This window comes from Furipterus horrens, unplaced genomic scaffold (assembly GCF_987537825.1).
Source record: "Furipterus horrens unplaced genomic scaffold, mFurHor1.1.pri manual_scaffold_3, whole genome shotgun sequence".
In the NCBI taxonomy this organism is placed as follows: Eukaryota; Metazoa; Chordata; class Mammalia; order Chiroptera; family Furipteridae; genus Furipterus; species Furipterus horrens.
In genome coordinates, this window is record NW_028327173.1 from 959,122 (window position 1) to 987,015 (window position 27,894).

At 65.3% G+C, this 27,894-nt stretch overlaps 1 protein-coding gene across 1 annotated transcript in view; it reads right to left on the bottom strand.

Annotated features, from left to right (window-relative positions):
* Nucleotides 1-1,219: 1,219 nt before the first annotated feature.
* The window catches only part of MORN1 (MORN repeat containing 1), a 38,677-nt gene continuing 12,002 nt past the window's right edge, over nucleotides 1,220-27,894 (bottom strand). The window contains exons 9-14 of the mRNA XM_090268475.1: nucleotides 24,051-24,174; nucleotides 23,493-23,641; nucleotides 12,011-12,144; nucleotides 11,817-11,893; nucleotides 3,328-3,374; nucleotides 1,220-1,550 (exon numbers count right to left, since the gene is read on the bottom strand). Of these exons, the coding sequence (XP_090124601.1) occupies nucleotides 1,402-1,550; nucleotides 3,328-3,374; nucleotides 11,817-11,893; nucleotides 12,011-12,144; nucleotides 23,493-23,641; nucleotides 24,051-24,174 (680 nt within the window). The 3' untranslated portion in view covers nucleotides 1,220-1,401. The remainder of the gene's footprint in view (nucleotides 1,551-3,327; nucleotides 3,375-11,816; nucleotides 11,894-12,010; nucleotides 12,145-23,492; nucleotides 23,642-24,050; nucleotides 24,175-27,894) is intronic.

Consider the following 27,894-nt stretch of genomic DNA (forward strand, 5'->3'; position numbering starts at 1 on the left):
GACACAGCGGGGTGTGCGTGGCCCCCTGCAGGCCGCGCGCTGCCCTAGTGAGCAAAGCTGCCCCCACATCTGCCTCCAGGAGACGGCGAATAACACATCAGTGAGGGGCCTGGTGTGCTGGCTCACAGCGCATGCATGGGGGGGAGGTGAACCCCAGAGTGAGTGGGAGGGGTCGCTGGGGTGGGTGAGGCGGCCAGGGAGGCCTCCTGAGGAGACCCCTGGGAAGCAAAGGACGGGCGCAGTGGCCCGAGGCTGGGCCCAGGGGCTGTGTGTCTGGCCAGAGAGGTCGGAGCAGCAGATGAGGGCAGGAGCAGTGGCAGCTCTGGGGGGCCCCACAGTGCAGCCTGACAGCACCTGCTGGGAAGTGGGGGGCAGGGGGGCGGGGCCTGAGCTCGGAGGGCAGGACCAGACAGCAGCGGCCACAGAGCAGGGCAGAAGGCAGGCAGGTGGCAGCCATCAGGGTCTGAGCGGGTCCAAGACACGAGCAGGAACTCAGTTGGGCCATGTTTAGTCTGACCTGCCTTCGATGCCCCAGGGAGGCTGCCCGTCACCGGTGGACCGGGCGTCTCGCAGCTGGGGAGAGGCCCAGGCCACGGGAAGGGCCAGGAGGTGCTTGAGCACCCCAGGGAGGTGGGAACCAACACCCGCCCCGACACTGGGCGGCCAGGGGAAGTGGCGGTGGGGGCACGGCAGCGTGGACCATGCACTCGGGCCCAGAGGGCACTGCCGACGACGGGCCCAGGGTGGGCGTCCCCCCATCCCTGTTTCTCCTCAAAGGACAAAGCAGGTGGTCAGCTGAGAGGACGGGAGAGTTGGGGGCTTCCAGGCCGAGGGCATCCGGGGGCCAGGCGGGCCCTGGGATTGGGGCTCCCCGGGACCTGTGAGCCCATGGTGGCCTCGCCCCAGCCCCCTGGGCAGCCCCGCGTGGACCCCCTGGGTGCCCGTCAGCAGCTCTGAGGTCCAGAAAGTGGAGAAGTAGTTCCTGCAGATGGGCAGCCCATTTCTGGAAAACAGGTAACCTGCTCACTGCCTTGACCTCTCTTTTGGGATCCAGTTCTGACTCCCTGGCCGCCCGTGGGCCCCGAGTCCCCACCAAAACAGGGGCCCGGGGAGGAGGCTGAGGGGGCAGGGCACACTCAGAGGAGCCGCCGTGCGCCCCTGTGTGGGGGGAGCTGCTGTGATGTTAGCGTCAGTGACACAGCCGTCGGTGTCAAGCACTTTATTAAAGCCAGTGGCTCTGGGGTCCTTGGGGGGCTCCCTTGGCCCCCAATCAGACCGACTGGGGAGGGACACAGAGGGAGAGTAGAGGCAGCCTTTCTGTCCTTTCACAGTGAGGGGATTCTCCTGTGGGGACACTCGTGCTGGGGGCTGGGGGCTCCCTTGTGCCTCCGTACGGCCCTCCTAGTCCTGGGCGGTGGGGCCTTCTGCAGGGCCGTGGGACTGCTGACCAGGGCCCTCCGCAGAGACTCGGAGGCGTTTGAAGGCGGGGGGCAGCGTGCGGCCCAGGAATGGCGGGCTGGTCACGTCGTGGATCAGGATGACATAGTCCCCTGCAGGAGACGGGTGCGCTCGGCCTGGCCCCCAGCAGCCCCACTGACACCCTCAGACCCGCCCCACACCCCCCCACGCGTCCTGCCCTGGCCACCCTCTCTGCCCCAGCTGCCGGGGCCCAGGGGCCACCTCCACCCTCAGGCCCAGGCCCAGTGACAGCCCTGGACACCCTGGTGCTAAGGGACCGGGGCTGGGGCGCCAGGGTCCTTTCGAAAAGGCTTCCCCGCCTTCAGGAGAACAAGTCACTTCCTCTAAAATGTTTTCTCCGATAATCAGGACTCTGAAGACCTGCGTGTCTGCTCTGAAGCCCCTGACAGCCCAGCTGTAGGAGGGGCTGTGGGGGGGCCACGGGGGTCTGTGGGCAGCCGCTCTGCTGGGGACCCCGGTGGGAGGGGAAAGCACTCTTCCCCTTTGCAGTCTGTAAACTGTCTGGAGAGCTTCAAAGTTGGAGAGGCCATAAAAAAAGAAAATAAGGAATAACAGAAAGTGAGGTTGCCATAGAAACCGCTGGGGCTGGCACCGGAGCGTGGAAAAAGCTCGCGGGCTGGCCCGGGCTCACACCAGGAATGCGGCCGCCGCCGCCGACCGGGGTGCGGGAGCCGGCTGCACCGTGGGGACATTCCAGCGCCCGGTCTGGAAAACAGGCCGTGCGGTGACCCGCCACCCGGGCCCAGGCGCTGCGACGCGGTGCAGTCCGGGGCAGGACCAGAGGTGACCGGCTGGCGAGAGCGGGCTAGGCCCTGAGTGAGCTCCTTCAGAAACTCGCGGTTCGGGGGCCTGGCCGAGCGGTGGGGAGGGGCCCGTCCCACAGCCCAGGGCCCCGAGCCCCCCCGCGGCCATGGAAACGCCCGTGTTCCCAAGCAGCCGGTCTCTAGGTGTTCCTGGGGACGCAGCCACGTGGACTGTGGCCAAGGGCGCCGCAGAGCCGCGAGAGCGCAGCGGGCAGCGGCTACAGAAGCAGCCCCAGGCCTCGTGTGACCTCGTCCCGAGGCCTCTGGGCGGTGGGAAGGAGCCTGGCTGGGGGCCACCTTGCTGGCCTCAGAAACCAGCCGAGGCCAGGGCCCGACCGCCCCGTGGTCCCGTCGTGGGCCTTGTGCCCAGTGTCCCCCACGGAGCCCAGCCCGCACCTCCGGGGCCCCGCCACCCATTGGCCTTGCCCCTAACAGCCTGGAAATCGCTTCTCAGGGTCCTGTGAAGTCCCCGCGACCCCCTGCTGGCCGCTCCCAAATGGCGTGAGGGTGGTCCCTCCACACCACCTCGTCTTCAGTCACATGTGGGGGTCCTGAAAGGGGGTGACCACTGTGCCTGCCCTCTTGGCCAGTCAGCAGACGTTTGTAGCTGCCGTTGGGATGGGCTCTGTCAGCCCAAAGGGGAGGTAAGGTGCTGCCCAGACCCCTGCCCCCCACACAGGGGCCTTTCAGGGCTTTGCTGGCAGGGACATTCACCCGGGCAGAGGGGACAGAGGCACCCAGGGATGGCCAGCACCCTCACTGGACAGCCACCCAGCACCTTCAGCCTTTCTGAGGGGCCAACCCATGTGAGGAACCTAGGACAGTCCGTGTCCCTCCGCCTGCCCAGGACCCCACATCCGGCCTCTTGGGGTATCTGGAGAGCTGCACTGGGGGTGGGCCAGGCTGGGCGGGCAGGCACCCACCCCGCAGCGACGTTCAGAGGAAGGGAGCCAGTGCCTGCCATCCAGAGGTGACATAAGCGATCTGTTTGGGTCTGACAGCTTGAGATGGCCCACTTGGCGGGGTCCTCCCACTGCCCACCTACCTGGGGAGGCCGCTGTCCCCGGCTCTGCCCTGGCTGCTGCGTCAGGCCTGCAGGGAGGAAAGAAGGAAGGGTCTGAATGCACCTCCCAGGGCGCTGAGGGTACAGCACCACGGCCACACACGCACACACACACACACACACTCACGCACGGCCACACACACACGCACAGCCGCACACACACACAGGCACACAGCACCACACACACACACAAGGCCACACACATACATGGCCACACACAGCACCACACACACACAGGCACACAGCACCACACACACACACAAGGCCACACACATACACGGCCACACACAGCACCACACACACACAGCCACACACATGCACGGCCACACATGCACACACACACACGCACGGCCACACACAGCACCACACACACACACAAGGCCACACACATACAAACACACAGCCACACACTCATGGCTCCATGGGCATGCGCACGCATGCATGGCCACACACACAGCCACACACAACCACACACATGGGAAAACAGTGCTGCCACACACATGCAATACAATGGCCATATGCTCACGGCCACATAACACACTCACAGGGCCACATGTGTGTGCAACACACACGCACACATGTCACGCACATGGCCATGCCCATGCAAACACATGCATGGACACACAAAGCCCTATACATGTGCAAGCACACAAGCCATGCAAGCCACACATGTGGCCCCACGTGTGTGCATGCACACAGCCACACACATGGCCACACACATGCATGGCCATGCACACACAAGGGCACAGCGCTGGGCCCCACCAACTGCAGAGGGCACAGGTGTGACTGTCCTGTCCTCAGAGGCCCCATACTGCGTTAGGGGGACAGTGTGTGCCATCCCCTGGCGGACAGGGTCACAGGAGACGTCCCTGCTCTGCCCCCAGCCCAGGCATCTCTCTGTCTAATCCAAACGTGGACCAAACAGAGTTGTAACTGGAGGGACAGACCCACCGCCGTCCGCCAGTCACTTCTGCCTGAGCAGGGCCAGGTGTCCAGGCCTGGCAAGCAGAGCAGGGGACAGCCACGGAGCAGAGCCTGCCAGGAACTGGCACCGACTTGCCGGCAAGAAGTGATGAGAGGCAGCCGGAGGCCGGACCTCCACAGGGCCCTGTGTCCCCTCCTGGGAACCAAAGGGTTTTGTCGCCTTGTGAAGTGGGAAAGAAAAGGCAGCAGGCGAAGATGGTGGGTGGGGTCCCTGGGGCCAGGCCCTGTGTTGGGGGATGGGGACCTGCCCTTCTGGCCAAGCTGCCTGAACTCTTGGGGTGGGGGGTGGGGGCAGGCACGACCTATCAGCATTCCCATCTGCTCCTGAAGCCAGCCCACCCGCCTGCCCCAGGGAGGGTCACACGCCCCACATGGGTGCACATGGCCCACCTGCTGGGCCCTGGGTCGGGCTATTGGCCTGCTTCCCTCATCCTTCAGGGACAAGGGGGTGGGCATGGTGTGGATGCTGAGTCCTCTGGCCTCTGGGTGTGCTTTCTGGGTGGCGCAGAGGCCCCAGGTGTGACCTGCTGAGCTGGGCCCTGAATTATCCAGTCGAAGGGACTGGGGGTGCCAAGAGGACCCCCACCCGGCCCTACATGACAAGGTGCTTCCTGCCATCAGAGGGCGGGACCGTGGGGCTCCCTGGCTGGGGCTCAGAGACCTGCCGGCTTCTGACCCTTGGCCAAGTTTACATACCATCACATACCACATGCGTGGTTTGGGCGATCAAAATGTAAAGACAGAAGATTTTACAATGACGTCATTTCGAGTTGGGGGGGAACGGGCCTCGGCTTGGCCCCCAGAGCCATGTTAAGGACTCGGAAGTGCGGGGAGGAGGGGGGCAGATAAATAACTTAGCGCCAAGAATAACCAGAGTCGGCCGGGCTGCAGCTTTAAGAGAAGCGAACGGGTCACAAGGAGCTGGAGCATTTTTACAGAAGCCCCGGGGCTGCGAGCAAATGGGGGAGCCAGGCCGGGGGGGGGGGGGTCTCGAGGCGCCGACGGGCTGACGTTCTCGCAGACCCGTGGGTCAAACCTGGCGCCCCTGGAGCCCTGGACGGTGGTGTGACCCCAGAAGCACTGATTGGGCGCCAACTGTATACACAGCGCTAGGCTGAGCCCCAGGGAGTGGGGAGGCGGCAGGGCCACCGGTGATAGGAATCCATGCTGCCCGCCCCGCAGGGAAGGAGCGGGCTGGGATGGGGTGGGCAAGGAGAGGGAGCGGGAGGGGCCGGCAGGGCCAGGGCTCACCCCTCTGCCCCGCGCTTCCACCACCAGGGAGCCCTCCTCTCGACCAGCTGGGCCTGCTGCCCCGTCTTCACGCGTCTTGTGCTTGGGGTTTGTGGGGCGTCTTGGGTCTGCAGGGTTATGGCTTTCATCAAACTTGCAAATGCTTTGAGTTACGTGTTCCCTCCTCCTCCCCTGTCCCACGCCGGAGCCTCCTGTTTCCCGTGCATTTGGTGGCTGGAAGTTGTCTCCTGGCCCAAGATGGTGTCTCCCAGGGGTCGGAGTTGTCCCCGCCGTTCTGCCTTCAAGTTCATGCGCCCTTCCCGCACACCTGCTCCGCTGCCGACCCTCCCGCGCGCTGCCCCCCGGACGCTGCTGTGGCATCGCCGGGGGTGCCGTTCGGCTCCTCCCGCACCTCCTGTCTCTCCTTGCCACGCCCAGCCTTTCCCCTTGGACACGTGGGACCCAGTCATGGTGGTTCCTCCAGCTGCGTTGTGCCCAAGTCGGTTTGATTGGTCGGTGTTTCTCGTTATGGGCCGCGCTTTCCGACACGTGCTGTGTGCCCGGTGGTCTGTGGTTGCGCCCGGAGTGGGAACTTTACGTTGCCGGGGCTGATACTTAGAACCAGTTCGATCCTGTTGGGCCTCCTGGTCAGGCTTCGCCAGGTAGGTCTGAGGGGGGCTTGTTCCCACGGGGACGGCCCGTGAGCGCTCTGCCAACGCCGCCGCTGAGGCTGGAGGCCCGTGCACCCGGCTGCCGGAAGGACCCCTTTCTGCGGCCCGTGGGAGCTCCGGACGCCGCTCCCTTTGGTCTGCCCCAGCTCCTTGCTGGGACACAGCTGGCCCTCATTCGGGGCCAAGCCCGTCTGTGGAGGCTCCTCTGTCCCTGGGGCACCCAGGGGGCCTCTCCTACCCAGGCTCCAAGGCTCCTGGGAGGGGGTGGGCTCCTCAGAGTGAGGCTCCCCAGCCGCACGGGGCCACGAGGGGCAGAGGCACGAGAGACTTAATGAATTCCCAGCCCATAGGCAGTGTGCCCCAGGCCCTGGAGAGTCTGCAGGGTATTTTCTGTTTGGGGATGCCTGCCAAGGGGGCCCACGTGCAGGCACCCCCTCCCAGCCCCCCACTGGGGCGTGCCCACTGCAGCCCTGTGTCAGGCCTCAGGTGTCAGGCAGAGGCGCTGCTGTCCCCGGGGTTGGGGTGGAACCCCACAGCCTGTCCCTGCTCCTGCTCACCCCAAGGAGCTTCCAGCCGAGGGACTCGGAGGCGGAGGCTGAGCCCACCATGCAGAGGTCCCTGGCCAGTGGGGAAGCCCAGGGGACAGAGGTCCACGTGGCCCTGGGGTCCCTAGCCCCAGCCACTTCCACCCTGAGTCCTGCCCCTCGCCCTCTGTGTGGGCTCCTGCTGTCCCTTGAGCCTCCCCTGTGGAGATGAACCCACAATCTGCCAGGCCACTGCCTGGTGCAGGGCCGCCCACAGCCAGGCATACACCCTGCGACAGAGGCGGCCTTCCTGCAGAGGGCCGGCCCGAGCTGAGGGCTGGAGGGGGCTGTGCAGAACCCGGGGGGCACAGGTGGGCTGGAGGCGGCCGAGAGGTGGGCGGCCTTGCACTCCCCGTGGACCTCACGAGGGATTTCTTGGAGCAAACCTGGGCTGGGCCTGATGCAAGACACAGAGTGTTGGGGGACCGAACACCAGGACTTGCCTTGGAGGTGACTGTGGCTGCAGCCGCAGGGTTCGCCATGGACCCCACCACGGGGCTTGTCCTGAGCTTGTCCTCTTGGGGACCCGCAACCCTAGTGGCCCCTGCCCAGAGGCTCCCTGAGTCCCTGCGGGGCCAGCCAGCGGTGGGCTCGCCCCCAGCCCCCGGCGGCTCTGCAATCAGTCGATGGCGGGGGGCACGGCGGGTCATCCTGCGGCCGGGCTGGGGCTGGTGAGGGGCCGGGCTGCTGGCTCAGCCGCCAAGAGGGGCAGCCTCTCAAGGGCACAAAGGCCTGTGTTCGAGGCGGTGCTCAGCGGTCACCCACGACCTGCACAGAGGGAGCCGTGGGGGCTGTGAGCACCGACTGCGTGTTCAAGGAAGAAAACTAATCGGCTCCATCTGTGCCGGCCTAATGACTGATTAAATGACTAATTACGGAAGTCTTAATTAAGCCCGCTTTTCTCCGAGCACGTGGGGGAGGGCCCGTGGCCCGTGTCAGGCTCGGGCATCTGTGTCCAGCCGCCAATGAGCAATTACAGGCAAGGTCGCGCGGCGGACTTCCCGACGCCACCCGGTGGGGCTGCGGCTGCCGGCTCCGACCCAAAGCCCGAGTCCAGGGTTCCTGGGAAAGGCGGGCAGGCCGCGTCCCCCCTTCCGCTGGCGTCTTTGGGTGGCCGGCCAGCTCCCGGCCACGTGGACAGAGTCGCGTCTCCGTGTTTTGCAGCTGACACCCGTTCACCTCACTGGTGCGTGTTGTGAAATTCCGTCATCTGCTCGGAATGTGTCCGCAGGAATGCGTGAGGCCGCGGTGGGAACAGGCTCTCCCGGAGAGGGAGGCCCACGGGCTCGGGCTGGCCTGGCCGTGGTGGGGCAGCAGCTTGGGGGCCGGACCGTGCGCGTCCCCGGGGGGCCGGGGCACCCCCCTGTGACCTGGCGGCCCTGCCTGCCCAGTCGTCCAGGACTCTGCGGGGTGGGTGGATGGAAACCCCCACTCCATGGGGCGGGGCCCCAAGGGCCATCCCCGGGCACCCCGAGAGCACACGGGACAGTGTGTCCATGGGCCCAGCCCGCACCCCCACCCGAGACCCTCTCCCCATCCCTCCGTGGAAATACCCGTCCCAGACACTTCCTTACTTGCAGACAACGCTGCAGAATTACGCCTGAAGTCGCCAGCAGGCTGCCACCCTCCTGAGCCCACCAGGGACTGGGACTGAAACTAGGCGCGTGCCCTGCACCCTCTTGGGGACGGAGAGGAGCATCTCCAGTCACTCCTGCTGTGTGTGGGGCGAGGGTGGGCAACACCCACCCGGGGGCCGAGCAGAGGAGGGAGGCTGGCTGAGGCTTCGAGGGGCGACCTGGCGGAGGGAGGGAAGGGCCGGGCCCCAGCCCACGGCCACAGTCGGCGCCCGGCGGGGGGTGGGGGGGCGGCCACCTGTCTCAGCCCCGCTCAGGTCCCGCCTGCTGGGGTGGCCGCCCCTGAAGTGGGCTGCTTGCGGCCGGGACGTGCTCCTGTCGCCCCACAAGCGGAAGCTCTTTGTCCCGGTGCTGGGACCAGAGGACTTCCAGCCAGGCCGCACGTTGCTGGCAGGTGCTAGGGCGCCGGGTAGGGCCACCAGCGCAACAGCTCCTGGGTGTGGGGGCTCCGACCACAGTTGCTGACACCTTGGGAAGCTCGTTGACAGCGTGTGTTCGCCAGTTGGCCTGACACCGCGGAGACACGCTGGCGGCCGTTTGTTATTAGCCTGTCAGTGCCTGCGTCCCCCACGAGGTGATGCGGCGGGTCGCAAGCAGGAGTGTCCTGGGGTTGCCGGGAGGCCTGCGGGCTGGGGCGGCTGTTGCCATGGTCAGCTCAGCCTTGCGCTGGACCAGGGGCTGCTGACCTGTGTCCCTGGGGCTGTGCTGAGTGCGGCCCCTTTGTTGCCGCAGGGTGAGACCTGCGGGTGCCCCCATGCTGGCCCCTGCAGCTTTGCTTGGTGGTCCTTCCCTCCAGGCCTGGGCAGGGAGACTGTGCAGAAGCCAAGGATGCAGAATCAAGGCTTGTGGTGCAGCTGGGGCCGGGCCCTGCGGCCGCCGCTGCGCTTGCCTCAGCCGGCCTGGCCGGGGCGGGGGATGGGCAGGAGACCTGAAGGGGCCCCGCACCCCGTCTCCGTGGCCGGGTCCGAAAGAGGGGTCTGCAGTGATGGATCCCAGGAAGCGGAGGGGGCCGCTTCACAGCAGGTCCTGAGGGAGGGCAGGAGGGGCCCCGTGCTTGAGGGGCGGTGAGAACGTCCGGTGGGACACGCCAAGGTCTGCATGGCAGGGGCCCGCATGCCCCTTCCTTACCCCGGTGTGGGTTTGCACACTGGCGCCGGGGCAGCTGGGGCCCCCGCAGGGTGTCGGGAACATCTTCATCCCCAGACCCCACCTGGGCTCTGTCCTGTGGTCGCATCCCGGCAAAGGCACCGCCCCTGGGGGGACCGGGCCGGGAACCACACGGCTGCGCCGCACAGGGTTCTTAATGCGAACCAGACGCGGGTCTGCACGCCCAAGTGCGCTCCGTTCTGGGAGCCAGGCCGGCGGCTGGAAAGGACAGTTCTGCTGCAATTCCAGAAGGTGGGCTCTCTGGGTCAAGCGCCAGGTTTGGATGCTGGTGCAGGAAGCTGGTGCCCAAATAGAGGGAGGCCGCCGGCGGGGCTCATCCCTCGGCAGAGGAGTTGGGAGGCGCAGGGAGGCTCGGGCAGGCTTCCCCTACTCTCCCTTGGGTGGGGGCTGAGCGCCCCAGAAACACCAGGATGGGGCAGGGGGACTTGGGGGCACAATGTTGGGGGCTGCTGGGGGAAGTCTTGAGGCCACGGGCTCAGCAGCAGCAGGGTGTCTGGGTGGCAGCAGCGGTGGGGACAGTGGGGACAGGAGGATCAGAAGGAGGTGAAGAACCCGTGACAGGCTGGGAGGCGTGCTGGACACGGGCTTGGTAACAAGATGTGTTCATGTGTCTGCGTTCTGCACGGCCCCCTCCCCACCCCACCCCTCCCCAAGGCTGGGACCCTGCGCTGGGGAGCTTCGTGAGAGCTCAGACGAGAAGCCTCTTTGCAGAGTTTCTGTCTTTGGAAAACAAGCTCAGCTGCACGGGCCAGGGCCCCGGCCTGGCCCCTGACCGCCCGGCACCTGCAGGCTTGGGCCACGGGTGGCACAGACGTGGGCAGAAATGGGCTGCGGCTGCCAGTCACAACACAAGCTCCCTCTCAGGGACGGGAGGCATTTCAAAACGCATGTGCACCCTCCGGGCTGGGTGCCGCCTCGCGCAGACGAGGGCCCGGGGCACGTGAGGCTCCGCAGGCCGGCGGCCCGGGCCTCGCTTCTGCGGCAGTGAGATGTCCCCACGTCCCGCTCAGCTGCCATGGTGACCCTTGCAGTCACCGCGCAGAGGGAGCGCTGCGTCCAATCCACACACGGGCCTCAGACGGCGGCTCTGCAGGGATCCGAGGTTTGTCAGCTCGAGACACCCCGGCCGCAGGTGTCCCCGGCTCGTCCCCCGCACCTGGCAGCCGTGTCATCGCAGGGGGCCCGCGGCCCACTCCGCACTTCTGCCGAGCTTCTTATTTTCCCAGAGTGGGGTGGCCGGGTCTGTGCCCGAGGCCTCGGCCCCTTTTTGTGGCCATTTCAATGCCCTGACCCCGCTGGCAGCGTCAAGAAAGGCGCACTGGTCCCGGGCAGCATGAGGCGCCCCCTGGAGCACCGGCCTGGGCTCCTGGGGGCTGTCGAACCCACGCAGGGGTCGGAGGCCTGGCACCCTGCCTGGCCCCTGAGGCTCCTCTGTGCCGCCCGGCGGGGGGCGTGCTGTGCTCTCTGGGGTGGGCTTGTGTCTGTCAAGGGCAGTGGTTTCTCTAGGGGTCTAGAGACCGCGTCTCCAGGGCACCCCAGCTCCAGCTCCAGGTCCCAGGGTCCCACCCCCAGAAGGAGGCCACGGGTGGCAGGCGGTGGGTGCCGGCCGCTCCACAGCAGCTGCGCCTCACTCCCCACGGCCCCCGTGTGGGCTGGCAGGGGGCACACTGTTCCTGAAGGCAGAGGCCAGGAAAGGCTTCTCAGGAGTGCAGCCCCCTGGCTGGAAGGAGAGTCACTGAGGAGCACAGCCACAGGCGCAGAGACACGGGATCGCGCTGCCCACAGGCGGCCGCCGCCCGCCCCTCTGACTTGTCGGGTGAAAACCCAGACTGGATCTGCATGAGCCTCGGCCTCTGCAGGACCGGCCGGCACGGCCCCTGGCGCGTGACAGCACCCGCACCCCAGCCCTGAGGAATGCGCCCTGCGGCCCTGCCCCGCCCCCTCCATCGGCCACAGGCCCTCGGCTCTGTCTGAGCAAGTGCCCGAGGGGCCGGCGGCTGCAGGGACACCAGGCCTCAGGCACCCACGGAGGAAGCACTCTGCATCCCTGTTCTCTGGGCCAACTGAGGCCCATGGTATCTGTGGCGTTGAAGGCCGGGTAAACCGAGGCAGGGGTGTAGAGAAGGTGCACACCTGTGGCCCAGCGGCTGGGGCGGCACACCAGCCCCCCAAACTCGCGTGAGCGGGCCCACCTCTCCTACCTGCTGCCTCCGGGTGGGTCCCGCACGGTGGGCCCCCGTCCTGGGGCCAGGCTGCCCCTGGGCCTGCTGCTCCCCTTCTGCAGGGAGCAGAGGGGAGGTGCTTGGGGTTGCTGGTCCTCCCCAGAGACACCGACGCACTGGCTGCAGGGCTTGGCAGGTGTGGACTCAGCCTCGCGGGGTCTCCCGGCCCCTACCTTATGCAGGCCATCCAGGAACGGGACAAGGTGGCACCTGGGCGGACGGGGCCCGAGGCGGACGTTCCGGAACTCGGCACGGCCTCGCTGCACCCGCCGACAGTCCTCTGGGCAGCGGGCCCTGCGTCCCCCTGCTGAGGAGAAAGAGGTTTTCTAGAAAAGAGAACCCTCCACGGGGCCAAGGGGCTGAGGCAGGACGACCACAGGGCGGGGCTGTGGGCCCTGCCCCTCCTGCCCTGAGTGCAGGCAGGTGAGTTGGAGGGTTGGGGGGCTGAGCCATGGCCACACTGGGTCCTGGCAGCCCCCGGTGTCCCCAGTGTGGACAGACAGGCTCCCCATGGGTCTTGTTTGGGGCCGCCCTCGGGGCCGGGCGGGCTGATGCTTTGGGGCTGGGACAGGCCTGGGGTCAGAGGCCCCGTGCTGGCCAGCCGAGCCCAGGGGCGTCTTCTGGGCGTTGTGCGACAGGAAGGACGCGTCCACGTGACGCCTGCGTGCTGTGGGGACTCGGGCCACATCCGCAGCAAGTGGGGGCACAGGAACCAGAAGGTCTCCCCAGGAGACCCCAAGATCCTCAGGTGCCCAAGAGGGTAGAGGGCCGGGCCAAGCCTGCCTGTCCCTGTAGCGGGCACCCCTCTGTGGCCCCTGCCCCTCCCGGGGACCCCAGGGTTACGGGAAGGGCCTTGCCTTCCGGTGGCTGCCCCCAGCGGCCCCTCCCCTGCTGCTTCCACGGAGACCTGGGGCTGGGGCTGGACGGTACAGCCGTGACGTTAGCTTGGCACAGGGGCTGCCCCGGGACCACCCCCGACGCGGGTCAGGGTGGCTGTGCCGTGGGCGCGGCTGCCTGGTTCACACACAGCATCGGGGCGAGAGTCGGCGTTGTGCAGGACGGGCCCCAGCGCTGCCGTCTCCTCCCGGGAGCCTGCTTCTGCAGGAGGCGCGTGATGGGCCCCAGAAGTGCTTCCAGGCGGCTTCTCCCCGAGAGCCCTGACCCTTCATTCCGACGCGTTCTACACAGGTCTTTGCCTGCGCGAGGCTCTGACTCACGCGCTCTGTCCACGCGCTCCTGCTGCACGTGCTGCCTACGTCCGGGGTGATGACGGGGAACTGAGCTGTCTGGGCCTCCAGGGGACCTACCGCCGGCATGTCGGGACAGTGGGCCCCAGCTCTGTCCCCGCGTGCCCCTGGGCCAAGGTGACGGCACAGTGGGGCTCCCTTGATTGCAGCGACCTCAGGCCGGCTGCGTCACACCCACGCCCACTTGCAGGGTGTGCAAATCACCGCCTCCCACACCAGCCCGGCGCAGGCCACCTCCCTCGGGCTCAGCCCTCCTGACTCGGGCGGGTGCTTTCACCGCTCTGGAGTGGGCGCGCCCACACAGATGTGCCCAGGTCTGCCCGCCCTGGGCCACACCCCTGGCTGCCCTTCTGCGGCCCACTTGTGGGTCCATGTGCTTCTGCTGGGCTCCTCCTACCGTTTCTGCGGCGCGGCCGGCGGTGCGGATCCCATTCTGATCCCCACCCTTCCGCCCGCGCTGCCCTTGGCAGGACTCCAGGGTCCTCGCTGACCTGGTGGCCTCTCGGGAAGCTGCCCCCAGGGCACGATTCATGGCCGGGCTCTGGCCACCTCAGGTGACACTCGCTAACTGTCCCACCTGGATGCCCTCCCTGCCGCCTCCTGGGCTGCCCAGTCGGCAGTCTGCAGGTGTGATGTCGGACCGAGTGTGGACGGTGGCGTGGAGCGTGGAGGGGCTGGGTCGGGACCTGGAGGAGACGGTGCGGTGGCCTAGACGCCTGCGTGCGCCTGCTGTCCCCCCGGGGAAGTGACCGCTCTCGGGCGGCGGGGGTGGGGTGGGGGAGGCGACAGCGGGGCCTCTCGTAGCTTAGTGCCCACCCGAGCCTGCGTCTGCTCAGTGCGCTGTTGGCCCGGGGGGGAGGCTGCCCCCCTCCCTGACCCCGTCACTGATGCCACTGTGCCCCGGCGGCAGCTCAGTCTGCCCCTCTCTGTGCGAGAGGCCCCCTCCTCCTGGTTACTTGGCCAGGAACGCGGTGACGTCCTGCCTTCTGTCCCCAGTCCTGGTCTCTCCGTGGCCCCATATTGGGGTCCAGGCCACCACCTGGCCTTTGGGATCCCTGGCCCCGGTGCTTCCACCTGTCACGCGCAGTCGGGGGGGCACAACACCTCCTCTCCCCTGCACCCAGGGCCACACCCTCAAGTCACACCCCGCCTCGCTCACCCCTGCTGTGGCCCCTCCTCACCCCGTCCACCCCGTTGGCACACGCGGCCCCACTGGATCAAACCACTGAAGAGAGGGGGCTGAGGTCTGCCGGCAGGTTCCACCCCGAGGAAGTCAGACCCGAGTTCCGATCAAAGACACCTGCTGCCGAGACGCGGCCGGCACCCAGCGGCTGTGGCCAGGGCGGACCCCACCTGCCCACTGGGGGGCTGAGCTGCAGGCCTGCGTGGCTCCATGGGCCCCGAGCAAACCAGCTGCGGGAGCGGAGGGTCTCATGCCCCCTGTGCTCAGGGAGGGCCCGGCCCGGCCTACAGGGGCCTGAGTGGCCCCAGCCAGGACCCCTTTGAGGCTGGGCCCGGGGGCAGATGCCCAGCTCTGGTGCCCGCACAGCGACGACTTTAATCACAGCTTGTCAGTGACAGGGAGGTCACTGCGGGGGGCTATGGACGGGGCTATGGATCGGGCAGCTTGACCTCCCTGGGAGGGAAACGTCAGTTCATTATCTCTTAACAGCGACTCAATTAGACGCCGCAGTCACCTGTGTAGGACGCCGGGGACGCAGAGAAGCCGCCGGAACAAACAGGGCTCGAGGGGGCCCCCAGCGACAGGCCTGAATGTCGTCTTCATTTAAGTGAATCAAAACACGTTACTGGCCCTAAGGGGACAAGAGCCGAGGCCTGCGGAGGTGACAGACACGCCCCATTAGTCCTGAGGGCAGGCTGGCCAGCGGAGGGCCTCGCTCCTGAGGGGGCGGCAGCCGGCCGGCGCCGTCTACACGCAAGGACGCGCGGGGCAGCGCCGCCACGACCCACGGGGGGAGGTGTCCGGGAGCCTGCATGGGCTCGCTGCCCTCACTGCCCCGGCCCCTCCTCACCAGGCGGCACAGCTGGGCCGAGTCCCCAGGCTGCGGGGCCAGCGGGCCTCTCCACATCTGGGGTGCCTGCGTGTGCGTGCATGCACACTCGCATGCACAATGCATGCACACACACGCACAGATGCGCGCACACTCCCGGGAGCCCCTCCCGCCGAGCTCTTCCACTGCTGCGGGCCCAGACCACTGGGGGTCCCTGTGGTCTGGAGACACGGGGTCCGGGACCATCACGGGGTCCTCACAGGGGCTGCCTCCGTATGCACTCAGTGAGCCAGCCAGGACAGCTCTGGGTGTTGGGACAAGCCTGTCCCCTCTGTCCCTCAGAGCTGTCCGGGGGGGCCCCGTGGGGAGGGTCTCTCAGCAGCTGGCGTGACAGTGACAGAATCGCGTGGCCCGGGGTGTGCCCCTCAGAGCCCTTCACAGCTGACGGCAGGCAGGCTGTCTTGGTGGCCGACAAGGTGAGCGGCATGAGGGCCGAGGGCTCCCGAGCCCCACAGGTGACTCGAGGTGGAGCAGAGACCTCGCTGTCCCCGGTCCCGCCCTCCCGACCCTGCGGCCAGGAGCCCTTGCTCCCACTGTGCACCGTGCGGCGGCAGCACTCGGTCCAGGCCGGGAGGAGGTGAGCCAGGCGGCAGCTCCTGTCACCTGGGGCCGGGCTGCGTGCAGAGCGGAGCATCGAGGGCTGCTGTCCCCGGGCACACCTGGTACCCCCGGGACGTCTCCGAGTGAGAAGCAGGCCAGCGAGGGGACGCGTGGCCGGGCCTGGGCCAGGAGAGGCGGGCGTGGCCGACATCTGTGGGGAGCAGGTGTGGATCGGGGGCCCCAGGCAGAGCGAGGCTCCACGGCCACTGGCCCCGGGCACCCAGACAGTGGCCAGCCTCGCTCCCCCGCCGGGGCCGGTCCCAGGTCACAGAGGGAAGCCCCGCGCCAGCCCTCCCCTGCCTTTTCTGAAGCATGGAAAATGGACACATTGTCCCCAGGGGCCGAGCTCTCTGCACGCTCGGAGGACAGGGGACAGAGGACACTGTGTGCGCCTGGGGCCGGCCGCCCGCTCACACCACGCTCGGCTGCTCCCCCGAGACGCACGCCAGGCCCCACCGCGAGGCTCGCCGCCGCTTCCAGCCCTCGCCTTCGGGCGCTCTGACGTTCTGGGATCCGAAACGGAACTCAAAGGGGACGCGTTTCGCTGGCGAACCCCCAGGGTCGGGGGGCTGATCTGGGGCTCTTTCCAAGTCTGCTTCTGCTGCCTCCCCGTCCTCCCCTCGGGAGGCGGTCTGCAGGCAGGTCGCCAGGGCAGGTCCCAGGCTGAGGGCACCTGTGCCGCACGGTTAGGGCGAAGTGGGTAGCCCCCACATGGGCTCCCTGAGGTGCCCACTAACCCACAACCCCCGGGCCGCCCTGGCCCTTGGGTGCAGCCTCAACAGCAGGCAGCTGGCCCGGCGGCCGGCATTTCCTCTTCTCGACTGGGGGTGCAGCTCAGCCACAGCAGCGCCTGTCCTGGGGGAGGCGGAGCGGGAGGTGCAGGTGACCAGCCCCCAGGGGCCGCTGGGCAACAGGATGTGGGGTCTGGACACTGGGCCACTTGTGTGCAAATCATGGCCAGAGGCTGCACCCGAGGCCCCTCCTCGGGGGCCACGTTCTCCACTTACTCGGAAGTGGCTCCATTCACGTGGTCCCAGGGGCTCCTGGACGACCCTGGACAGAGGCGTTGGGACCACGCGGTGGCCGGAGGCGGGGCAGCCGGCAGCAGCAGCTCTCTGGTGGAGGGCCACCTGCAGGGAGAGGCCACAGGGCCTGCGGCGTGGGCGGTCCGTGGGCAGACATGGCCTGACGGGGGTGTGGGACCTCCGCTGCGACCGGTCAGGTCTAAGGTCTTGGCGCGGCAGCTCACACCGCAGCCCTGGGCTGCGCGTTTGTGCTTCTGTGCGCAAAAGGGACCCATTGCTCCCCGTCCTTCAGCGGAAGAAGGGGTGTCTACTGCCGCGTCATGGGGATTTGCACAGGTCAGGAGGCTTGTGGCTGACGCAGGGCGGAGGCCTGGCTCTCAGAGGCGCATTGGCCTGGGAGAACGCGGGGACCCGTGTGGGCAGAGCGCCTCGACAGAGCGGGAGGGGCCGGGGCCTCCCCACCGTGCTGAGGCGCTGGCGGGCCGGGGCTGGAGCAGCAGTGTCTCCCCCTCTTCCCCTCGCTGCTCCCAGGGACCCGTTAGCGGTCACCTCTGTGCCCTGACATGGCCGTGGGGTGTGGCACCACACCCACTGTCACACTGACACATACATGCACACAGCTCACACGCAGCCTCACTCCCACGACTCAGCACACGGGGACCGTCTGCTCAGGGCCCATACTCTGGTGCACGCCCCCACACACGCGCACATCACATGCACGCCCACACATACACACCATGTGCATGTACACACACACCTGCACACGTCACTCTATGCTCACAATGCCCACACATATCACATGCACTCTGCACATGCCCACACAGGTTACATGCATGCCCACACACGCCCGCACACATCACATGCACTCTGCACATGCCCACACAGGTTACATGCACACCCACACACACCTGCACACATCACTACACGCCCACACAGGAAACATGCACGCACCCCCACCCCCACACCAGCTCTCATGCCCACATCCGCGCTGTGCAGGGTGGCCCTCGGGGGAGCCCGGACCTGTGCATTCAGCTGGCCTGGGCATCTCCTGCCACCCCGCCCCACCCCCGTGTCTCCCTGTCCCCTGTCCTGACTCTGCCCCAGTCCATGGGGGCCTGCCCCGCCTCCTGCCTGAAGCAGTTCCTGCATCACAGAGGCCACACCCTGGAACGCCCCCGTCCCAGCTCTTTACCTGCCAGACAGGCTGCGGTTGCGGTGACCAGCGGTGGCATTTCCGCCTGAGCTGGGCAGAACTGGAGCACTGTGTCCTCTCCCCAGGGCACAGGGACCCACAGGGTGTGACGGAGGAGGGCCACAGGCTGGGACGCACAAAATTGACCCTGGGGCGAGGCCGCAGAAGACGGGGCGCCCCGGGCAGTGTCCAGGGAGGGAGCGGAAGGGTGGACGTGGGCCCCGGGTGCGGGGCCAGGCAGGAGCCGCATGTCTGACACCGGAAGCTGCCGGCAGCCCTGGCTGAGTTCCCTTTGCGGCCTCACCGTCAGAACCCAAACCTGAGGGAGACTGGGACGCAGGTGAGGCCACCGTCACTGGCTGACCTTGTGGCTCTGAGTGGCCTGGAACCCACCCAGCAGACAACCCAGACCCCAGGGTCACAGAGAGAGCCACCGGGCCCCGCCTGGCCCTGAGCAGGGCGTCCTCACACAGTGTGACTATGGGAGGACACCTGCTGACAGCCAGGCTCTCGGCCACCATGGGAAGCTTCCCCACGTCCCCGCCAGGGACAGGACTCCGTGGCCCCAGGCGGGCCAACGAGAGGGGGTGGCCACAGTGGCCCCGTGCTGCTGGGCGGCAGGCCTGGGTCCCAGCCCTGTCAGTCCCTCCTCAGACACAGCTGCGCGCAGTACGTGAGCGGGGGCCTCCTGAAAGTGCATCCATGTGGGCACAGAGTCACTGCCACCCGAGACCCCGGCTCTGCAGGAAACCTCCTGCCAGCAGAGCCAGCCAGTGCCCCCAGTGCCCGGCCACCTCCCTTGTCTCTCTCTTCAGGGTTCTGAAACTTCTCCCCTACAATGGTCGCCTAAGTAAGACCTGCTGCCAGGGGCTGGGCATGTGCGGATGGAGGCAGCGCCAGCCCTGGGGTCCTGCCCTCTGACTGCGCCCACGCGGCCACAGGTCTCATGGAAGCAGGTGCTGCAGGTCCCAGACCAGGCTCTGGGTGGCAGGAAGGAGGAAGGGGGAGCTCCATCAGACCCCAGGCCATCTGGCCCCAGGCCCCGCTGATGGGCTCCCCTCCTCCCTGGAGCCCCCCAAACGCTGGGGCAGCTGCAGGGACAGAGCCCAGCTCCCTGGACAACGGGAGGCGCGGCCCGGTGCTGTGGTCCCCGGACCCTGCGGCCCCACGCCAGTGCCCGGCTCCAAGCAGACGCCCCACGACGACTGGCAGCTGAGTTGATTCCCGCCATCCCCGCTGCGCCGGCCCGGGAGCCACGCAGTTTCTTCTCCTTTCCTGGGCGGCCCCTCTGCGTGGTTTCGTTCCTCGACTAGAACTTCATAGCACGTTTCCCTTGAAAACCCTGGTTCCTGCCTGCCTCTCCGCCATAATTAACTGCAGACAATTAGCATGAAAATGCATTATCGCCGCGAGAGGCCATGCATTGCCACCCAGCTCTCCCCGCCACAGCCCGACGGTTTCATTGGCAGGTGGGTCTAGCGGCAAAGGGCACCTTGATTTTTGAAATTGTCTCACAATCACGGGCACTTCTTTTCAGATCCCGTCTGATGGCTGCTCAGAACCATTTGTTCAACGAATGAAAAAGAACCACTCAGCTCAACTGGAAACGTTCCCTGCGAGGGTTTTGTGCATGAAAAGAAGGAGGAGAGAAAGCAACCCAAGGTTCTCTCTGCCGGCGACAGCCTTTTAGGCTCCCAGATCCAATTCGCGGGGGATTGTGGGAGCTGCTGGGGCCCCGCCAGCCTGACCAGGGCCCTTGGGATTACCAGCACCTGCATTAGGATTCAATGGGCCTAAATTACTGGGGTCGAGGCAGACGCCCCGCTGACAGCAATTAACATAAAAGGATTCCGCTGTTTAAAGCCGTGGGTGGGGCTTACAAAAGGTTAAGAGACTAAATATAAAAATCTTTTTGAATATAAAATCAGTGTGCTTTGTTACCAGAATCTGGGTGCTGGAACTAAACCAAAATCGGGTTGAGAGTATCTGGCAATAGTCCACGTCCAGGAAATCTCCTTTTCTTCGCAACGAGAGTTAGAAACAACCGAAACATTTCGTCTCGACAGGACAATAAAGCGCGGCTCCGCGATCGCTGCGCCTGACCCCAGGTCTCCGGGAAGCAGTTGTTTCTCTCGCCACTGCACTTACTTGGATAACTGGAAACCAAGTTTTCAGAGGGTTTATTCTCTTCACTGCCCGTTGAATGTGGGAGGAAGGACGGAGCCAAAAACCTGTGAGCACGGGGTGAGGGCCAGCTCCAGGGCGGGTGCTGGGTGGGCTCGCATGGTGGGGGCGGGGCTGAGGCCCCGTGGCCTGGCCCGGCGGGTGGCTGGACTTGGGGCTCCTCTCCTCGGTGCACGACGGTGTGCGGCTCCACCACTCCAGGTTCCGGAGCCTAGGAGGGGCCGCGCTTCCTTCCCTCAGAGAGATCCAGGGCTGGCGGGCGAGTGGCGTGGCGGGGGGCGGTGGGTCCCTGCGCTGTGTCCGCCTCCTGGGGCCTAGCTCCTTGTGGCCCCAGCTCTCAGCACGCGAGCTCCAGAACACGGAGAAACACGGGCGCCACTCCAGATGTGAGGTTGCAGACCCGCCCACTCTGCCCTCCCCTGGGGCAGCTCAGAGCCCTGCTCCCGCCCTGCTCTCCACCGGCCGCTGAGAAAGAAGACGTCTCGCTGCTCACGGGTTCGGGCCGGAGGTCAGCCATAACGTTCTGTTGAGCAGAGGCGTCACTTCCAGGGGCGTTCGCAGTGGTGGGCAGCTGCACGCGCCCCATGCTGCCCACCAGAGTCCAGCTGGGATGCTGTGGACGTCTGCTTAGGGGACAGACCCTGTGGCTCGGGGGTCTCCTGTCCAGGACCAGGGTGGCCACAGGCCCCGCTTCTTGTCTGCGACAGGGCGCCCCTCACCCCAGCACTGCGCGGCAGCCTGCCCGCCTGGCGGGCCCCCTGCTCCCCGGGACCCTCATGAGCTGGCCCGGTGCTGTTTCCCACGCGCTCTGCTGGTCGGACAGATGCGCATCTGTGGTCCTCACCACCGGCCGGGCTTTAGTCACTTGCCGCCTGACGTCTGTCCATGGCGGGGCCAGAGGGAGGGATGGCAGTGCGGGTGCGTCACACGTGGGGCCCGCTTCCTTAGGCAGCGCAGGTTGGAGGAGGAGCTGCGGGAGGAGCTGGCCTCTGGCGCCTGGTCGTCCCTGTCCCTCAGTGGCAGCAGGAGGCCGGGGCCCTGCCCCTGCGGTCCCCAGGGGGGCTGTGCACCCAGCAGGGCCCGGGAGTGCCGGCTGGCGGCGGGTTTCTCATTTGAGTTGCCAGAGCACTTGGCAAAGGTGGCTGCCTGACACGGGACAGCCACTCTCCCTGCTCCCGGGTTCCAGAACTGGGTTTTAGGGGCCAAGCTGCGCTTCCTGTCTCCCGGTGGCCTGGTGAGGCGTGGCTCCCACGAGGCTCCCCCTCCGCCTAGCTGGAATCGGGGCGTGATGGCTGGTGCTTGTGCAGCCCACCCGGGGCCACAGGGGCTCCCTGGTGATCAGGGGGGCCGGCCCCTGCCTCTGGATTGAGTGAACGTGGGGGAGCGGCTCCCTCGTACAGCCATTATCATTTCTGCTTCTCTCCTACGCTGGCCACTGTCCTCCCGGCAGCAGAGCTGACATTCACAATGACGTCATTTCCTCCGCAGAACCCACCAGGACAGCCAGGTGGCCGGCGTACTTGTGACCCAGAGCAGACACAGCCCCCCATGTCTCAGGGCCTGGGCACGGGCAGGGTGAAGGCCCGAGGGCCTTGAGTTGGGGGATACTCTGGACGCCGCGGTGGGAAGGGGAGACTTCAGTGGGGCTGGTCGGTCCTGCGGAGCATTCAGGGGTGAACTGTCCCACGAGGGAAATGCCAGTTTTAGGAGAATGAAAAGCAGAAGGGGCCCCACTCTGCACCCCGTGATGGGGACTGGAGTGGGCACCCGGTCGGCAGCCCTGGAGGCAGACGCGGCTGGCCTCGCTCTGCAGAAGAGGAAGCTGAGGCACGGGGGCTTCAGGGAGAAGACAGCAGAGAAACAGTGGCCCAGCCTGCCATCCCCACGTGGTCCCAGACGCACATGGGGGGACCCAGGGCTCTCTGATGCAGCCTCCACATGGCCGTGATTTCAACAGGCACTGAGCCGCCTACTGCTCCAACTGAGCGAGTCCCAGCCAGACAGAACACGGTCCCCTCTGCTCCCCAAGGGGCTCTGATCCGGGCAGACCCCGCATCCTGTCAGGAGGCAGCCCAGTGACCCTGGCAGCGCAGCCCATCACACGCCTCAGGGCCCGGGGCCTGGTCTCCACCTACGTCCCGGGCGCCGCAGCTGAAATTGCTCCTGTATCGAGGTGAACGCGGTAGAGGGGGTTGTGGGGCAGGCCCCCCAAAGTCCCCCTGGACTGGTTGGCACCCCCAGGAAAGGACCCGACCCCCATCCTTCCCTCCAGCAGGGTCTGTCTGAAGTCACAGTGCTGCAGCTTGGCCCTGTGACCCCCGCAGTGACCAGGGCTAGAACTCTAACTGTGGGGACAGGGTGGGGTGGCTCTCCAAAAGGCTGGGGAGAGTGTCAGGGCCCCAACCATGGCGTGTGCGTGAATCTTGTCGGTGGGGACCCAGACCCTGTTCACTGGCCGTCCCGCTCCTCACGTGCAGAAGCGTGGGGCGCAGCTGCGCTTCCACGGGCGGGCACGGGAGCCAGGCAGGACCCCCACAGGTGAAGCGTGGCTGGGGCACCTCTGTGGGCCGTGTGTTTGGGCCGCGGGGTGGTGGAGGGTTCCGTGCCCCCAGCGGTGCTTACGCGTGAATGCCCAGCTCCAGCACCCGGCTCACGGGAATAATTCCAGGGTAACCCACAGTGAGGCCGTCATCGCCTGCTTGGCCGGCAGGGGGAGGGGCTCCACTGGGTTCCGTAGCCGCGTCTCCCTGGGGAATGGGGGGCTGAGCCCCCTCGGAGATGCCGACCAGAGGGGAGAGGGATCAGCGGGGAAACCAGGCGAGCACACGAGACCCGTCGGGGCGAGGCAAGCTCCTGAGGCAAGGGTGTGGGTGTCCCGTCCGGGCTGACCGTGGGCCTCCTCCAGGCCGGGCCCCCTGGAGGACCCCGAATCAGCCCAGACACGGGCACCCCAGGGGCTGCCTCACCAACAGACTCATGGAGAAGTAGCAGAATGACCTTCCACAGAGTTCACACGGGCCCGTGACCTGCTCGTGGAGGCGGGACAGGCGCTGGGGCCCTGGGACAGCTCTGTCCACCAGGGGCCGCAGGGGCGGGGGTGGGGCCCGCGCTCCAGGCGCCTGGATGCTGGGGTGGGCAGCCCTCGCCCGCTGTTGCACCCGCAGCACGGCAGCCGGCCTAAAGGCGGCATCCTGCCTGCTCTCCAGCGCGGCCTGTGGGCGTGGGCAGGGTCTCCGTAGGGCATCCTGTCTCCAAGGCCCACTGTGTCCAGGTCCTGGGTACCTGCTGTCACCAATGCACTGCCCACCACTGACCATGTGGTCACCTCCACTCACCGGGCAGGGTGCTGGGGGTGTCCCCCTGGCCACACAAGGTGTCTGATGTCAGCGTCACCTCCAGGTCCCCGGCACTTTCTGGGGTGTCTCCGGGCTCCAGGCTGCCAGGTGTGGGGCTCAACAGCGGGTAGGTGATGCACTCAAACCCACTGTGGAGGGAAAGACGGGCTCAGCTCAGCGCCAGTGAGGAGTCGCCTGGCCCCGGGGGACAAGGCAGCCCAGAGGCCATCCCGGGGAGGAAGAAGGGCCGAGGCTGCCCTCTGAGATAAGACGGTGGAAGGAAGGGCGAGGGCGGGGCAGGGGTCTCCCTCTGGGACTGCCTGAGACCACACAGCAGTCCTGGCCCCTAGCTCCCTGCCTGCCCAGCACCCACTGGGTGCCTTGGTTTCCCTCCCACCTGACAGCACGTTACACCTGCGGGTCACTGTCGGGTCCCCAGTGCGGGGTGGAGCTTTGTGAGGAGGCCCCAGTGGGAGCAGTTCAGGCCACTCCTCCTCTAAGGTGAGGAGGGACCCTCCCCCCGCCCCACGCGAGGGTCGCCTGGTGACCCCGACTCACAACGGGGTCTGGATGGGCACCTCCTGTCTGTCCTCGTCCCCCTGGAAGAAGCTGGCCTCCGAGCAGGCAGGAAGCTGCGCGCGCCTGACGCCCGCGGAGATCCTGAGGACCCGGCCGCTCTCACCTTCCAGAAGCAGAGAGGAGCGCTGCCTGCCGGGCTGGGAGGAGCAGACCCCCAGGCCTGGGGCCCTCCCGTGGGGCTCATGGTGGTGGGCGTCAGGCGGAACCTTCGCAGCACGAGCCCCGGCAGTGACCACACTTGACCTGAGCTGTCCGTCCGCTCCCCGCCTGGTCCCTGCTCTTCCAGGCCCTTGCCTGAGCCGTGCGCCCTGCCCCTGACCTGAGCCCGGTTCTGGGCCCCAGGCACCCTCTGTGCCTCCGGTGCCGGCCCACCCCAAAGCGCAGGTGTCTGCCGGCCATGCAGCAGCACGAGCAGACACGTGGAGGCTCGCCTCCCTCGCGGGCCTGGTCACCTGGGGGACATTGCCCCTTGTTACCCAGCTCCCACCCTGGCCCAGGGGTGGGCTGTCCCTCCATCCGCACCCTGTGACACCCAGCACAGGGTGGTCCCAGGGACCCTGGTGCTCAGGGTGCGATGGAGAGGGAGGCAGTGGCAGCCACTGACCAAGGCCTGACGTCCAGTCCCTGTGACGCTAAGATCTGGAAAAGATGCAGCAGGGCAAACACGGGAAGGACCCTGACTTGGAAGGAAGTGGAGCCAAGTATGATGTGAAAGCCAGCTGTGCCCCGATCGGCTCCTGTTTCAGGTCACGATGGGGCCACCAGAGCTGGTCTGTCCTCCTGCGTCCAGCGGCCAGGAAAGCCCACGACACACAGGGAGACAGCTGTCTCCCAGGCCTGGGCACCAGCAGGACGGGGGCCCTGGAAGGCGAGGACAGATCCTGTGGCCGCCGTTGCCCGCCCGCCGCTGGCTCAGAGAATGGGGGCGCCGAGCCTGCCCTCAGGTGACAGCACAGGGACACGAAAGTCACAGATGAAAATAAATTCAAGACATTTACAGACAAATGGAAGCTGAAAGAATCTGTCACCAGAAAACCTGTATGAAAGAGATGTTAAAGGTCAAGTCCATCAGGGAGAAGGAAAATGGTCCCCAGTGGAATCTGCAGACGGAGCAGGTCCAGAAATGGCAGGGACGGGGCACCCCTTTCTGTCTGTTCAGCACTCTTTTAAAATTTATTTACTTATTATTTACTTATTTATATTTTTTTAGAGAGAGGGGAAGGGAGGGAGAAGTAGAGAAAGATAATCATGGGTCGGTTGCCTCCCGACCCAGACATGTGCCTGACCAGGAATTGAACCTGCGACCTTTCGCTCTGTGGGATGGCGCCCGACCCACTGAGCCATGCTAGCCAGGGAAGTACAGCACTCTTCAACAGGCGGACAAACGGCTGTTCAAACCAGAACAATAGCAGCGTATCATGAAGTTCACTGGACACAGGAATGTAAGCTGTACGAAGACAAATGCAGAGACTGGGAGTGGAGAGAACCACGTGCCCTTTGCCCCTCCTGCGCAGGACGGGTGTGGTACTGCCTGGAAGCAGGCTGACCGGCTGCCTAGATTGTAAACCTTAAGCCCCCAAAGCACAGAACAAAGAGGGACAAATACTAAGCCAACAGCAGAGGAGATAAAACAAAATAACAAAACATACTCAATCCAAAAAGATAGGAATAGTGTATAAACGGGAAAAACTACTGAGGAAGACGGAAAGCAAATGGTAAAATGGCAAGTTTGAACCTGCTATATCAATAATTACATTAAATGTGAATGGAATAAACATGCCAATTAAAAGACAGAGACGGTCAGATTGGATGAGAAAGGCAAACCCGACCACATGCCGCCTGCAGAGAGCACACCTGACCCAAAGACACACACAGGTCACCGGGGAACAAGAGAGATGCTGACACCAGCCGCCAAAAGCTGGAGTGACTGCATCACGTCACGGAGAGCAGAGGCGAGCAGACTGTCACGAGGGGTGAAGACGATCATCTCACAATGATGTGGGGTCAATTAATTAAAGGGCCTCAACATCCCAAACGTTTGCACCCCTAACAACAGAGCGTCAGTATAAGAAAGCCCAAGGTGACAGAAACGGAAGCACAGACACACCTACAATTACAATCAGAGATCTCAATGCACCACTGTCTGTATTGGACAGGACAGGCAGACGGACAAGCAGCAAGGATATAGCAGACTCGGGCAGCAATATCACCAAAATACACCCGACTGACTTTTATAGAACGTTCCAAACAAAAGAGCAGAATCCACACTCTTCTCAATGTGCTCACAAACCAGGTGCCAAAACAGACCATATTATGGGCCATAAAACAAGCCTTGATGCATTTAAAAGGATTCAAGACACACAAAGCATGACTCTTGCCACATGAAATTAAATTAGGAATCATTAACAGAAGAATCTCTAGAAAAATCTTCAAATACTTGAAAATGAAACAATATGTTTCTAACTTAGTCATGAGTCTAATAAGAAAACACAAAGTATTTTGAATTGAATGAAAATGAAGGCACAATGCCTGACATTCCCAGGATGCAGCTAAAGCAGCACCCAGAGGGAAATTTATAGCCATGAAACTTCTGTACTAGAAAAGGTCTGATTTAACCTTAGTTTCCCCCTGAAGAACTAGAGAAAGGACATTCAATTAAACCCAAAGTAAAGAGAAGCAAGGACTCAGACTAAAACAGGAATTAATAAAATAGACAGCAGAAAACCAAGGGCTGGTTATTTATCAGCGAAATCGATATGCTCCAGCCAGACAGGACAGAATAAAAACAATGCAATCATCCACATTGGGAGGAGACAGGCAGCCTCGCTGTGGCAAAGGGGGGACGAGCGGAACAGGCTTATATGACAAATCTGGCCATATACGTAAAGTGGATGAACATGCAAGGAGAGAGAGATGACCGGAATGGCCCTGTGTCACGTCAGCCCACGCTCAGTGCCGCTCGGCACCTACAGTGACACCTGTGGAGGACACCGGGTTGTGGGGGCCAGAATCAGCCCTCCTGCTCCGTCCGTGGGACCGAAAACCCATGCAGCCTCTCAGGAAAACACTTGGGCGGTTTCTGAAGAGTTCGAGGCTGAATCCCTGTGCACGCCCGCGCCCCTGCCCACAGGCGTAGGGGTGAAAACCCACATCCACACGGATGCATGAACAGGAGTGTTCCCAGCAGCCCAGCAGGGCCCACAAGCCAGCGTCCATGGTGGGCAGGCGGGTGATGGAGGACCACGGGGCAGGAGAGAAATGGGGGGGCCGACCCGCACGGCAGGGCAGTGGCCCCGGGAACTCGAGGCGAGTGGACGCAGCAGAGCAGACACCCCCACAGGCTCGCAGGGAACGCCCAGAGGAGCAAACCCCTGGCTGCGCTGGGCTCTGGGCGTGGGCGGTGCGGGGCGAGGGGTCTTTGTTGGGGAGGAAAGGCTCTGAGGCGGTGCCACGCTGCAGTGACGGTTGTCCGACTGCGAACTCACTAAAAATCACGAATCACTGACACAGACGAGCTGTGCGGTGTGTGAGGTACTGAGTGTATCTGGCGCCGGCTCCACGCTCCGGTGGGCCCGGGGAGCTCCCTGAGCTACGGGGAGCCAGTGTGGCAGCAACCTCACGCGCCCCTTAGCGGGGGTCCTGCCCCCACGGTGGCGTCTGTGGGCTCCCTGGGTGCGCCCTGGGGACACGGGCTGTGGACGTCAGTGTGTCCCTCCCCTGCAGCACCACAGGGTCAGCTGCGTCACTTAAAAGAGCAGCGCAGGCAGATGGAAACCTGTCCCTGCCTGGCTGCCCTGCAGGACGAGGACCTCTCCCCTTGCTG